General features: G+C 30.5%; 1 protein-coding gene across 5 annotated transcripts in view; it reads right to left on the bottom strand.

Annotated features, from left to right (window-relative positions):
• The window catches only part of GPHR (Golgi pH regulator), an 84,319-nt gene that overhangs the window by 57,322 nt on the left and 10,544 nt on the right, over positions 1 to 16,453 (bottom strand). For all 5 annotated transcript variants that reach the window (XM_075358406.1, XM_075358405.1, XM_075358407.1 and 2 more), the window contains exons 4-5: positions 5,386 to 5,611; positions 3,751 to 3,932 (exon numbers count right to left, since the gene is read on the bottom strand). In XM_075358406.1, the coding sequence (XP_075214521.1) occupies positions 3,751 to 3,932; positions 5,386 to 5,611 (408 nt within the window). The remainder of the gene's footprint in view (positions 1 to 3,750; positions 3,933 to 5,385; positions 5,612 to 16,453) is intronic.

Below are 16,453 nucleotides of genomic sequence, written 5' to 3'. Positions count from 1 at the left end.
ATTTGAAAGTTATAGCTATTTTGTTAGGCAGGCAGTTAGGTTATACTAAGTACATGTGTTTTCTTTGCGAATGGGACAGCCAAGCTAGGGATAAACATTATATTACCAAAGAACGGAAGAAACAAGACAACTTAACTCCAAATGGGAAAAATATTTATTCACGAGTCCTTAATTGAACCCAAAAAAATATTTTTACTCCCTCTCCATATCAAGCTGGGACTAATGAAAAATTCTGTAAAAACAATGAAGAAGGATATTCCTGGATTTTTGTACATCAGGCAGAAATTTCCAAATATAAGAGAAGGAAAAATTAAAGAAGGAATATTTGTTAGTTCTCAAATAAGTGAATTAGTCAAAGATGATATATTTAACTCAATGTTAAATAATGTAGAAAGTGCAGCTTGGGCAAACATTTTCTCAGCAAATAAAATACGACAATTACCACGATATTGTTAATATCGTATGAACGATAGCTCTGTATGAACTTCTTAGTTCATACAGAGCTATGGGATGTAATACTAGGATTATTTTTTTTTCAAGGTCCAATCGGTCGCAAAATAAAAACCCACGCAAAAATCGGATGAACCTTTGCGCATATGTGTTGCGCAGCATCTCTAGTATGCCTTCAATCACGCCACGTCACTTCATTTAGTTCTGAACACTCAGCTAGCACGTAAACATGTCTACAACAATAGCATCTCCTGCCAAGTGTGAAGAGCGTGCGGTAATTCGATTTCTTCAGGCTGAGGGGTGTAATGCAGCTGAAATTCACAGACTAGTAAGTAGTACAGTGAAACTTCAATGAGTGACAGCAAAGTGCGACAATGGTGCAGGAACTTTAAAGCAGGATGTACAGATGTTCATGATGCAGGCGGTCAGGGAAGGAAGCGAGTGTCAACCGATGATCTCATTGAGCTAGTGGATCAGGCAATTCAAGAAAATCATCGGTTCACAATTTCTGTATTGAATGATTCGTTTCCTGAAATTTCACGGTTAGCTCTCTACACTACTGTGAGTGAGAGACTTCAGTACCGCAAACTGTGTGCGAGATGGGTTCCCAAGATCTGTACGACCATCACAAAAAAATGAGAATGGACGCCTCCCTAATGTTTCTCCAGTGCTACCACAATGAAGGAGAAGATTTTTTGAATAAAATTATCACAGGGGAAAGACATGGGTCCCCATTTCGAAACTGAAGAAACAAAAGAACAATCCAAACAGTGCATTCTCATTCTCCCAGTAAACCAAAGAAGTTCAAGCGAACCTTCTCCAACAGAAAGTGTATTGGTACTGTGTTCTGGGACCGGAGTGGAGTTTTCTTGGTGGAATTCATGGAACGTGGCACGACCATCACTGCAGCCTCACACTGCGTGACTCTTCAATGTCTACGAAGGGCAATTCAGAATAAGCGGAGAGGAATGTTGTCATCAGGCATTGTCTTTCTCCATGACAATGCTCGGCTGCACACTGCAGTTGTAACAAAGAAGCTCCTGCAGCGTTTTTTGTTAGGAAGTGTTTGATCACCCACCATACAGCCCGCACTTGGCTCCATCTGATTTTCACCTCTTTGCTCACATGAAACGCTGGCTAGGAGGACAACATTTTGGCACAGACATCGGGCTGCAGACCAGCATAGAAACATGGCTGAAAACACATGCAGCTCTGTTCTATGACGAGGGTATTGGAAAGTTGGTACCAAGCTACGACAAATGTCTAAATCAGAGTGGGGACTATGTAGAGAAATAGCGTAACTATGTAAGTACTTGTTACAAATAAAAAATTTTTTATTTTCACTGGTTTTAATTTCGTGATCGATTGGACCTTGAAAAAAAAAATAACCCTCTTATGTCTTTGAAAATACATTTCCTCCACTCACAGCTGGATTTTTTCCTGGACAACCTCAGAGACATAAGTGATGATGTACACGGTGAACATTTCCACCAAGACATTTTGGTGATGGAAAGCCGCTATAAAGGGGAATGGAATACTAACATGCTAGCCGATTACTGTTGGACATTAATTCGGGATGTGCGTGAGGTTATTTATAAAAGAAAATCATCAGCAAAATCATTCCAACACAGGTACGGACATACAAAATTATAAATTTTACAGATGTTAACTATATTTTCAAAGAAAATATAATTTTAATTTTACAATTTAATAATAATAATAATAATTTTATAATTAAAATATAATTTTAATTTTTTTTGAAGCGTAATTTATTTAAAACTAAGGATCATAGAAAAATTGTATTTATAGATCTGTAATGCAAGCAAAAAAGCAATTCAAGAAATGGGATCACACTTTGAGAAACATTAAAAAAAATGTTTTTTGGCTATCAGTGTTATTGTTTGACAAATGTAGGGCTGAAAATGGTGCTCATATTAAGTTACATTAAGAAGTAAAAAAAAATTGATTTTGTATTTCATGTAATAAGACATTACAAATCTACACTTTGAATTTATTTATAATTCTACATGTAATAAAGTAATTTAATTTAAAATTGCACATTTCTGCTAAGAATGTTAAGTTCATTCAATGATGATATAACATTGCAGCAAATAGAAAAATAAATCAGGAAAGCAAACTAAAAAATCCAATTTGTTTAATAATTATGCAATAATAATTAATGCAATTCTATGCAATAATATCATCAATAAATAATAAGTAACAATAACAAGTAATTCAGTGGAAGAGTAATCAACAGGCAGAATAATCTCAAGTAAATGCCAATTTGGATGTAGGAGCTGGCTTATAAGACTCTACATAACAAGTGATGTCAACTGTCATTGTTTACATTCATTGTACACTTTTATTACTTGAAACAAGTGAAAATTAACTAGAAGAGAGGTTACACACTCTTATTAAAGGAGAATGTGAGTACACAAACCGATGCAGTAGGAAATAAGGAATTTTTCACCCACAGCAGTTCATGCTCTCCTAAAACTGTACCATGCAAGCAAAGATATATGTTGAAAGAAGGTAGAGTAGTTTAGTGTTTTCTGTAACATATTTCTTTAATTAATATCATTTATTTAAAAAAGAGGAATAAAGATATCTTATACTCTTATAACTAAAAAAATTGAGTTTTTAATCACATTTAATCATTGCAGCAATCTAAATTAGTCATACCTATTTTGAGAATATAACATTTCAATACATAATGTGATGGTGCATACATAATCTGAAGATCTCTGTCTGAATATCAATACTAATTTTAGAATGTGTAATTTCTATTTAACGGTTTTCTCTCTACGTAAAATTTTATTCTTGTTTGTTTCTCTCCTACAGTACAATACATTCGAACTTGACTATTATTGAAGAATTTCTGTAGAAGTATCAGATCAAAATGTTTCCACAACTAATCCTTTCCTTTTTAGACTTATTAATAGAATCAACTCTTGCTTAAGCCCCAATTTTATTAGATTTTCCTCTGATTTTTGTAGACAGATCTATAAATTAATTTCTCATACCATCCTGGTAACTTTTTACGATAAGCACAACATAGGATGTATAACCTAGTGAGAAACCCATAAGCAACTGAAGAATTAGCAATATATTACTTATGATGTTATCCCATCATTTTACTACAATGAATTTTTCCTAAAAACACTGACTTCTTAGGTCTTAAATGTTTATTGAACAATAATGAAAAACTGAATAGTTAGGAATTCTTATACTATAAAAGTAAATTATCAAAATGAATTAATGAAAATACACAGAAAAAAATTATATACAGTAAAAGGATACTTTCAGAGGAGTTATTATTAGAAGCAACATTCTTCAACATTCCCCAAATGCCTTGACCAAAAGCACCTTTACTACTCGATCCTCGTTTTGCAAGAGTGATCCTTTTCTTCTTAATAATTACCATATCCATAGTCTGAAGAAGGCGTTTTTCAATTGACTGAACGTCAGCAGGAGTAACTGGCCTAAAAAAAAAGAAAACATGAGAGCATAACTCAACACCAAAACAAGGATAAAAAACTTCAAATCTATTTAAATGTACATAACTATATGCCCCTCTGTTTCTAACATTCTGCTTTAAATTTTAATAGTAACATTGGGGACAAGTGATTTGAATGATTTAAAAGGAAGGTCTCCTACCTCTTACGTAGGAGTAGGAGTCTTTTCACTATTAGATGATTTTCCAATATTAAATTTATTGTGGCCACTAAAATTTTACAACATATAATTGCTAATGTACATTTCATGATTAATTTTATTGTTAACAAAAAGCACATTTACTTTGATGAACAATCTTTAGTTCATGTTCTTTTAAGATATTTATTTTTGATGTTACATGTATACAAGCCCTGAGGATAACATCAGCTACCAGGTGGATCACAAGGAATAAATTGTGAAGTCTCCACACATGGAAGTTAACTGCAAATAAAATTTTGCAAATACATAGCCCTAAACCAAGGCAATATGATTAGGATGTAGTAGGAATAACTATGGGTAAGGTTATTCTGTATAAATATCACATGTATTCTATGATTTTCCTACGTTGTAGCAAGCTAGTGGTACCATTACAAATAAATATTACCGAGGGTAAATGGAAAACGGCCCTGAAGGTACATGATAACACAACAATTAAGGCAGAAGAACGTAGTCAGATTTCTGACTGAAACCTGAATCAAAGATTACTGAGAGAGGATACAGCATACCTGAAAATAATAGAAAAATATAGCTATAATCTCCAAGCAAATATATTCATTTCTCTTTTTTTTTAATTCAATATGATGGTATCCTTGGTAAAATATTCCCGTGGAAAACAGTCTCCATAAAGACCTCACTTGGGAACTACTCATGAGTGGTAGGGGATAAATGAAAGGTATAAGAATATGATATGCTTTGTTGAAGTGATTCATTTCACAGAAAAGAAGACTTTACTGTACTCTGAATTTCACACTGCTCTAAATTTTAAACATGCATTAAGGCATACTTATTCTGGTACTTTTAGACATAAGTCACTAGTTTTGGTTTTTCAGCTTCCAAAATAATGAAAATTTGCTTAAAAATAATCTCAAACTATTAATCAAACCATTGGAAAAGACATACAGTAATATCATAAGAATTTCAAAGCACAGATCAGTGATTACAGCAGCACTGCTTTTTATTATTCACCAGTACAGAGTGCGGAAAGAAAAAATGTTGGTTGCTTGTATCCATAATGCTCTTACAGATTGTGTAAAAGGTAAATGAGATAACACTAAAAATAATAATAAATACATTACCATCACTCAATAATCAATGGATAATCAAATGTGTTAATTTCAGAAATCATAATTTCTTTAAAAAATATTCACACTTAACTTTCATACAAAAACATCATGAAAAACTGAAATAAAAAAAAAATAAGCCAAAAGCCTACCAGAATACCTCATGAAGTAAGCCATGGAAGAATAAGGATAGTTGACAGCACCAAAACCAGATAACAACGCCATTACAGTAACTCCAATAACACCGACCCTGCTTATACCTTGTTCAATAGACAAGATACCTTGTTTTGGACTTAGAATCGGAAAAGGATCACCAAGTTTCCAAAATAGATATATGTAAACCACCCAAATTACAAGTGTAAATGGCTGAATTAGCTTTTGACGTACTGTAAAAATAAAAAATAGAAATAAAAATGATAAAATATGCCAACAATATTTACACAAATTTAACACATTCAATACAGTAGACTTTTGACTATATGTTCTCTAATTAACCTCAGTCAATTGTCTGATTCAATGTTGCAGTATATCTAAAATGATATTATATCACTAAATCGACAAATTAGCTAACAGTAATAAATTTGATATGAAAACAAAATAATCATAATACTAACAGAAAATTTTATACTATTCAGAAGAAAATTTAGACTTCAACATGGTTCACACATCTACTGCATTCTTTTGTATGTTTGTATATTACAAGTGTACATATGCATGAATACATATCTACCTTGTATGTGGTTGTCTAAATTTTATAATTTGCAATGGCAAACCAAAACAAAATGCCTAAAAACATGTTTCCTACTTAAAATGAGAAAATTAAATTAATCTAAAAAACTATAGGCAGATGTTATCATAAAGACCCACCGGGTTGGTCTAGTGGTGAACGCGTCTTCCCAAATCAGCTGATTTGGAATTCGAGAGTTTTCCAGCGTTCAAGTTCTAGTAAAGCCAGTTATTTTTACACGGATTTGAATACTAGATCGTGGATACCGGTGTTCTTTGGTGGTTGGGTTTCAATTAACCATACATGTCAGGAATGGTCGAACTGAGAATGTACAAGACTACACTTCATTTACACTCATACATATCATCCTCATTCATCCTCTGAAGTATTATCTGAACGGTAGTTACCGGAGGCTAAACAGGAAAAAGAAAGAAGATGTTATCATAAAAAAATATGTTAGGAAAGATTAGCATAGTTTTATAAAAAATGAAATCTGAATTTTTAAAAGATTACATTGAAAAGGAAATGCACTCAGAAAAAAAATTAAAACTGTTCTGATGGTATGTAAAGGAAACTGATATGAAATGAATCCTGCAAGTGCTGATTTTTAATGTGTATTACTATTTCTGAAAAAAATCATACCACTAATTCTAATGAATTTCAAATCAGTCAGTTTAAATAGTACTAATAAAAATGATCACTTTTAAAAATCACTTTTGCACAACACTCAGGCATCAAATATAAGTTATCAACTCCTGGACAGAAGTTGAATGGAGAGATGTGTTTGCATCATGTATAAATGCTGATGGAAGCCACAAATGAAAGACAGTTATAGTAGGAAGAAAGTCACACTGGCTGTATGAATAAAAGAAATCATGAACAAATTCCTTATAACCATTATATACTATTTTTATTATTACTACATATAATAGGTATGGTGGTATTATACCATACCTAATGTGTGGTTCAGCAGACATATTTAAAGTCTAATTTTTTAATCAATATGCGAAGTAAGTGTGTAAATCTCAAGAAATTTGAATTATCCTACCTGATGAAATAAGGGCTCTGTTGTTTAAAGATGCAGAGAGAATAGTAATTAAAATCTATATAAAAATAATCCTTCATTTGTTTCTTCTTTATGTTTGACTAACTGCTCATACAGACAAAAAAATTTGGGTTTAAAATTATAAAAATTGATATATTCTACCAATCTAAATACGTTCTACAACTTCTTTAAAATAGAAGAAATTACAATAATTAATATCAGGCATTACAAATGGTTCAGGATTTTTAAGTCAGGTAATGAAAACAACTTATTTTCAATAAATACAATTTTTTTATAATGAACCTGACAGTATGCTGAGACAATTAGGTATAAAATCTTATAAGCTAAAAATTATAGCATAGTCCCAACCATTTGATCAAAGTAGGGTAAAGACAACTATTTTTATCAGATAAAAAAAAATATATTACGTGGATTGAGAACAATGACTGCTTATTTTTCTTACTTCTTCATTACAAAATAAATAATTACTGCCTAATCCAAAGCTCGCTCATATAAAACCCTTCTCTCATTATTCTTTGGTGCTTCGATGGAGTCATTTCTAATTGACTTAGCTCCGTTCAGAGAACTGTTCACTGTCTGCTCTGTTTGCTGCCCACTTGCATCTTTTCACTTTGATTACTGTAATATAAGATCGGTTCACAGACACTGATACAATAGTTACCAGATATGAATGTTAGTAATACTAACTGTGTTCACTTGTTACTCACTACATTATGATTAACAAGATCTACCAATGGTTCATTCCTCTGATACAAATGTAACAAATATCTCAATATGGTATCAACATCAAGGTTACTCAAGAATCAGTCTTTACTTATTATCTAATTAAAAAAAAACTGGACGTGATGCCAGCTAAAGCTTTGTTGTTCTAATTAGTTTATGACAACATAATCTGGACTATAAATTACAAACTTTTCTTTGTTGTTATAGTCTAACTTTCTCATATCTGAGCGGTCCTCCAAAAGAAATTTCATTAGCTTACAAATCAAATGAGAAAAAAAACCACGGCCCTCCCACAATGACTGCATTACAATCTGCATGAAAACCGTGACAGTGCCACTTCTACTAAGCCTGAAAACATTTACTTAATATTACTTAACATAAAGTAATCTTTAAAACAAACAGTTTTAAATATAATAATAGTAATTCTATTTAATAAAAATTACAATTTCTTCGTTAAAACAAAAATAAAGCTTATTGATCAATAATTTAATTTCAAACAAAATATTACATTTTTATTAAACAATGTCTAGTGCAAGTGATATCCTGCTGTGACATAGACTGCCGAAAAGTATACATTACTATTTGATAATAACTGTAGTCAAAATACATTCTACAAAGAAAGTTAGTTAACGCATTATAAATGAATTAGCACAAACTCCACTTTTGATAACTGTATAGTCATGCACAAAAAAAGTATTTTTTACTGAAATTAATACATGGAGGTACTAATTTTTACATTAAAAACAATATATCAGAAAATGGTTTTCTACAACTAATATAATTTACATATAACAAAAATGAACCATTTAAAAACAAAATAAAAACTCAAAATGTAATTACTTCTTGGATCCATAAATATTAATTCAGGGATCTTGTAAAATGATTCTTTCACAGCTTACACCAACCTAAATAGAATCAAACTGAAGATCATGTCTTCTTTCCTCATTAAATTTGAAGGTAGCAAATTGGCAAATGAAAGTTAAAATTTTAATAAAATAATTTACAATATTAAGTTATTTTTATTTCTTTTATATCTAAAAAATCTTATGTTTAATATAGAAAATAAAAACTGTAAGGCAACAAAATAAGCAATTGAAACATTGTAAAAAAATGTGATTATGCACATAAAAACAATAGTTAAAATACTTAATGTTGTAAAATTCCACTGATAAAAATTATTAACCCATTTTCTTTTTCTTTATGGTGATTGTATCATCACCATAATTATATTAATGGCAGTGATATAATCGGCAGAGTACTGGCCTAGGCTCTTCTTTCAATAAAAATCAAGCCACAGAAAACCTTTATAATTGTTTCACAGTTCCTTTGCCCTGATCTACATCCTGATCACTGATATGATGATTACTAATGTCATATTTCAGTTCGTCAATATTAGTTTATTTATGAGTACACAAACAAAATCAAAAAATACCATTACTCAGATGATCACCTGGTGATAGACTTCCTTTTCAGAAGTAAGAAATAAATTAGATCACTGATCTCTCATGAATACATAAAGTAACAAACGCTTGGTAAACTACCAGTTGGGCTCTATGATTAAAGATAATAGATTATGTATACACAGAAGATGCTTAATGTGTAAATGTTGGTTTAATGTAAGTAAAGCATATGGATTAAAAATAAATGCACAATAAGATAACTCCAATGAGAATCTAAAGAGAAAGAGGAAGAATAGATATCAAGATTGACGGAACCAAAGTAGCAAAAAGGGTCAATTCATTTGAAGTGTCCCAAAAAAAACATAAGCTGAAGATCATGTCTTCTTTCCTCATTAAATTTGAAGGTAGCAAATTGGCAAATGAAAGTTAAAATTTTAATAAAATAATTTACAATATTAAGTTATTTTTATTTCTTTTATATCTAAAAAATTTTATGTTTAATATAGAAAATAAAAACTGTAAGGCAACAAAATAAGCAATTGAAACATTGTAAAAAAATGTGATTATGCACAAAAAAGCTTAACCAATTCAAAAAAAAATTTGTTTTCATTTTTCAGGACCTTAAATTACTTTTTTTTTTTAAATGGCTACCTATGGTAGGCATTTTTGTTACAATGCACATACCTATTTTTGTGATTGTAAGGGTTTACAGAAAAAATTATAACTAAAAAACTATTGGTCCTGGAAGGATGAAACAAAAGCAATTTAATCATATTTTCTCAAGGTAAAAGAATGGTTTATGTACTTATCTCTCTTCTTTCTATGAGAAAATTACCAATTAAGTTAAACATGAAAAACAGTGAAATTTCACTTTTGGGAATTTTTTTCAAGAGGCAGAGATGCCATACAAAGTTTGAATTATTTTTTTTATATGTAGTTATATGTTAGTAGTTTTACCATAAATAATATTAATGGTGGTATACTTACCCCTAAATTTTTGAATTTTTGAAAACTACTTTTTTTAAATTCAAATTTTGGCTTCAACAAATAACTCTGATGAGCTGGTGATAAAAATCTCAAATTTGCACAACTTGCAGTGTTTTTGTAGATATTTATGAAAAATAAAAAAGTTTCTGTGTATTGTACTAATAAGAAAGTTACAACATCTCAAAAATCATGAAAAACCTATTAATAGTGATACCATTTTGACTCACTAAATAAGTGCTCCAAGGCTTATTGTTTTCTTTGCTCTTTACATTTTATATATTTAGCCGCTATGTTGTAGTTGGCATTTTCAATATCTCTAAAATAGTTTTTTTTTAATCACTAATGATAGGTAGTAATTTAATAACTTAACCAATGCCAGTAACCTAATACAATTTTGATTCAAAAATGCTTGTGAAACTTACCCAAACTGAGATTTCAATGAGTAGCCTACATTTTTTTCAAGAATTCATTTTTATAATTACATTGGATTATTTTGGTAAACACTATCGAAGAAAAAATAAATTGTAGCAAAATTTTAATTATTCTTAGATGAAATAGCATGTTTTTTGGAGCAGTGAAAGTTTATTATTTAGTGTGGTTAACCAACAGATGTGATATCTCTTCTGATAATTCTCTTGAAATTGTGTGAGAACGACCCAACACTGTAGTTAGTTCAAGTGATGTCAACTTTCTCAAGACTTTACAGATCAGTACTCACATTTTGTCTTGTTGAGACTTTTGAAATGTTGTAGTTGGTCCATCTGGGTGGAAAAAATGAGCCTGCACATCGTCATTTTCAAGGCTAATATTTACCACTTTTCCTATCCACCACTGATCATCATACACATAAGCAATAGTCTTTTTCCTTAAAAACCTATTGATACAGGATGATCTTCATAGTTTTTGGAGTCTGAAGTAAAGTAACATCTTACAATGCCTTCTGACACAGGAACATACTTTTCGTAACTTCTAGTACCAACAACTCTTTCACATCAGTCAAAATGGTTTTTTAGAGTTTCTGAAATCTTAGCTTTCTCATCTAATTTAACCAAAAAATACCTGATGTTTTTCAGTTTGTGATTACAAAATGAATATATTTCATTAACATTTAGTATCTGAATGTTTTTTTTTTTTAAAGTCTTTGCCACCTCTCATTTTGTTGCTCCTACCACACAATCACAGGCATTTTTCCCATGAGATGATCCAAAGAAGTGCCATTCGGCTTCAAGGTCTTTTTTGTGACTGCACAAATTAGCAAAATTCTTTTTTTTTATACTGACTTGAAGCACCATCAGTAAAATGGATGAAGTTTTTTAATATTCTGTATACTTCCTTGATATGGTCTGTTAAAAAATTTTTGAAAGCAATAAAATGTTCCTGTATCATGCTTCAATTGATCACTTAAAATACAGACAATTTTGCGTTGTAATACATCATTTTCCTTGAAATTGAGCACAAAAGGGTGAACTGTGGCTTGGCTGTAGACCCAATGTAAGCTTTGTATCTCATCTTGAACAAGAAATTAAAAGTCTTCTGCAAAGTCTGACAAGACCAAACATTCTTGTTCACCTAATTCTGGATTTTTCTTCTTGAAAAACTGAGCTTGAAATTTTGACACAAAATGGTGAGTTTACAGTTTTTCCAATTTTTTCACTAATTACTCGAAAAACTCATCTTTGGTCTGAAGTACAGTAATCATCTCTTCCCTATCAGCTGTTATGCACTGTTTGTACATTATTGTACCTGGCAACACATCACACTCTTCGGAAAAGTTGAGCATGTCAAACACTGCCTGCTTACCTGGACATTTGATGCACACATTCATCATACAGCTGTAGTTATCCTTGTCACAAACAAAGATGTTCACAAAGTCCTTATAATCAACATTAAATTTGGAACCATCAATCATGAGTTTGATGTTCTAGTGGTGAGGGAGATACGAACTGTATGAGTCCCGGATGCACCAGCCAAGATTCACCATTTTGAACAGAGTTCTTAGTACTTTGACCTTCAAATTCTTTCTTCAGGACATACAATTAAAGAAGACATACAATTCATTTAAGTTTATCAGAACAAAGCGCTTTTGCTTATGCACTTTTACACCATCAATACGCATGCTAACACAATCCTTTTTACCAGGTCACAGCCTGCTATTATTGTCACTGTCATAAAATAACACAACTTTTTTAACTGTGTCGTTACTAATTTCTGTTTTGCCTTTTACCTAACTCCAGTAGAATGCCTTGATCATTAACTAAGTCTCTAGTAAGTCTAACCAAATGCTCAGACACATTGAACTCTAATATTATTTTAGATCAGGTCCAAGATTGGGGAAGTAAACTGATAATTTTAACCTTATCTCCTTTAGAAACAAGAACATATTTTTCTTTTAGTTTTAAAATAAGATCATCATATTCATGTGAAGATGATTGAGCTGGATTTTCAATATCAGAAACTTTTGAGTCAAAACACAATTCAAGGTTCTTTTTTAATTTTTCAGATACCTTATTTATTTAAAATTTTTATGCTGATGGTCTTCGATTCGTGCTTAGTTTTTTCAATTTTGATGAAGGTGATACACCCAAAATGCTATAAGCAGCATCCAATTGTTCAATATTGTGATGTGGGGCAATGTATTGCTCTTGGTCTTCACATTCATATAGTTCTGCTGAGAAAAAATACTTTTGAAACAATTAATACAAGAGACTTTCCAGGAACTAAATTAAAATTTGGAAAAATGTGTTCTTTAACAGCTTGATCTAATATTATTTGTCTTAAGTTTTTTTTTAACTGTTTTTTTATAAGTTTAACTGTCCATGGCAGGTGACTGAATTTTGACAAAACCCTTTTTCCATGATATTTACAAACACTAGTGACATCTGAATTAACATGTAAAAAAGTAAGTTGTTGGTTTTCCTCAATAAATTCATAAAATTTAATGAGTTCTTTTGGCACTCTATCATACACTGTTTTATGACACTCTTCATTCACATAAATTCCTATGGAACATTGTTATTCTACTGTTTTATGTGAAATTACTTGAAAATAATGCAAATATTTAACTGATTTTAAAATTTGCAAATATAATATTATGAAGTAAAAAAATTATTTACTTAATAAACACTTCCAAACACAGGATGAAATCTGAGACACTAGGTAAAGATGTGAACAGGTCACTGACTAATGTGACTGACCAGTCTGTAACTGCAAAGCTAAATGCTGCAACAAGCATAAATGAGCATGTTGCAATATGAATTTTCTTGATGACTGGAAATGATTTCAGGTACCTGTTATAACATGATCAATACAGTTAAATGGTTCAAACAAGTATATTTCAACTACAGTAATAAGTATAAAAATTCATAAAGTGTCAAGAAGACAAGAAACCCCCTTGGAGCACTTATTTAACGAGTCAAAATGGTATCGCTTTTAATAGGTTTTTCATGATTTTTGAATGGTATAACTTTTTTATTAGTACAATACACAAGAAAATTTTATTTGCCATAAACATCTACAAAACACTGTAAGTTCTGCAAATTTGAGATTTTTATCACCAGCCCCATCACAGTTTTTTGAAGCCAAAATTTTAATTTTTTTAAACAACTAGTTTTTAAAAATTCATAGAAATTTAGAGGTAAGTATATCACCATTAATATTATTTATGGCAAAACTACTAACATATACCTACATATAAAAAAATAATTCAATTTGTATATGTCATCCCTGCCTCCTGAAAAAAATTACCAAAGAGAAATTTCACCATTTTTCATGTTCAATTTTACTGGTAAGTTTCTCATAGAAAGAAATGAGAGGTAAATAGAACAATCTTTTACCCCGAGAAAATATGAATAAATTGCTTTTTGTTTCATCCTTCCAGGACCAATAGATTTTTAGTTATGATTTTTTCTGTAAACCCTTAAATAACAAAAATAGCTGCCACAGGTAAATTGCTTAAATAAAAAATTAAAAAAAAAAATTGTTTTAAGGTCTTGTAGGAAACAAGTGGATAAGTTTCAAATTTTTTAAATTGGTCAAGCAACCACTCTTGGGTCATTTCAACTGGTTTGATCCAAAAGCAGAGTTTAGTACAGATGGATGGTAAGTCTAAACAGAATGAAAAATATCCAATATATAATTGAAATAAATCCTTAGTTTAAACATAGTCAAATGACTGATAAAGAACAAGATAATGTAAAAAATAATTCATAAAACCTATACCAAACCTACTCTATTACATAGAATCCAAAACTGGCAGTTGTCAAACAAATCTGAAGTAAAATAATTTATAATAGAATCAATGGAAATAAACATGTTGGTAATAACTTGAACAATGAGGAACAGAATAAGTAGTGGTATTACTGAATAACTCAGATTAAAACAAATATTAATGAGTCTCATAGAGCAAGATGGCTAGGAATTAAAAGTATTAAGACAGACACCGATCTGGCTTCATTATCAATACGCTATATTAGGAATTTATGTTGCATCTGAAATGAAAACGTAAAAATATGATTGACAAATAAATGAGAAAAGCGAAATCAGGAAAAAGCAAATGAACAGAAAGAGTTGGCGAAAGAGAAAAAATAAATCATGTGTACATGTCAGATGGACTACCTGTTCAATATTAATTCAGCTAACATGTATGTATGTCTATTATCTTAAGTATCTGTTTTAGGCATTAGTACAAAATTTTTAAGCTCCTCTTTGATACATCTTTGCCTTTTTAAGTTCAATAATTACTCTGTACCTAAAATAATGTGCGTTATACAAATTTGAAATTCGATTTGTATAGTGAACAAAATGCAGCTAACGTCAAGACTAAGGCTACTTGACTACTAATGTTAATGTTTTTTTCCTTCACATGATACTCTTATTTAATGTTTTGGGCTCTTTCATAATCCAGTGTTTGACAGTAAAAATAGATTATTACCTCAGAATTCTTTTGTACAACATTGATTTTCATGAAAATTTGTAATTAAGCGTATTTAACCCTCTACTTCAAAAGCTATATTCCTGCTGTGTGCTTTTATTTGTGGGGTGTAAACTACCCCTTGTAAAAAATTCAAAAACCATCGATTTAAATGTTTCATAGATTGAAATCATATTTAAATATGTAGAATAAACATTCTTTTATGTAGTGGAATATAATTTATGATATTTTACTATGTTTCAACCCATAGAACCCCACCCCCTATGATGAAATTAAAAAAAAATTAGTTTTCAATAGTTTGAAATGTTTTAATGGTACATTTATAATTAATTAAAATCCCTTTACTGTTTATAATAAAATTTATGATATTGCAATGTTTCAACTCTTAATAACCACCCCTTATGAAAAACCTGTTAAAATTATAGATAATGTTTTGTAGCTAAAAATCATTTAAATGTGTAGAATAAACATTGTTCCATATTCTGAAACATAATTTATGACATGTTACAAGATTGCAATCCTTGGAATCAACCCTAATGACAAAACAAAAAATTAGTTTTCAACAGCTTAAAACGTTTTAAGGTGCATTTATAATGAATTATAAACTTTTTACAGTTATTAATGTAATTTATAATTTATTGCAACATCCCAAACCTTACAAACCTGCCTCATGATGAAAGTTAACAATAATATTTACTTAAAATTAAAATTATAAAATGAGTAACGGAGAGAAATAAAAATTTTATGTGCATTATAATAGCATGTTTTATTATTGTAACTCTGTGGATCATTGCCTATGGTGTGCTGCATTACTTTTCTTCTCCTACTTTCATCTACATCTTTATATATATATATTTCTTGTGTGCTCACTGAACTCCTAATACCTGAACTCCCATACACATTGTGTATGTCACTGAACTCCTCCTAAACGGCTGGACCGATTTTGATGAAATTTTTTGTGTGTGTTCAAGGGGATTTGAGAATGGTTTAGATTTTGATACGATAGAAAATGTTTTTTTAATTAATTTATTTATTCACGTGTTGTTGATCTTGGGATGGCTAAGGTTCACAGCTGGATCCGGTAGGCAGCGCTGCGATCGCGTTTTAGAATTTTTTTTAATTTCTGGCATATCAGTCAGACCCAGTAGTTGGTGCTGCAATCAGATTCTAGGAAATATTTTTATTTTGTTGCTTTTTCTCATATCAGTTGCTTCCATCATAGCTCAGTGTTGTTATTACATTAAAATTTGTATTTTTAACGGACTACTGTGTTTAGAGAGTAGTTTGAATTAAATCCGATAGGTAGTGCTGTTCTGACAATTGAATTTATTTACATTCTGACTTTTATAAAGTGAAAAGTTAAATTTTATGAAGTTCTGTAATGTTTTGTAAGTT

Source organism: Lycorma delicatula, chromosome 2 (genome assembly GCF_047948215.1).
Source record: "Lycorma delicatula isolate Av1 chromosome 2, ASM4794821v1, whole genome shotgun sequence".
Taxonomy (NCBI): Eukaryota; Metazoa; Arthropoda; class Insecta; order Hemiptera; family Fulgoridae; genus Lycorma; species Lycorma delicatula.
Note: the sequence above shows the minus strand (reverse complement) of the source record. Positions and strands in the feature narration are given on the sequence as shown.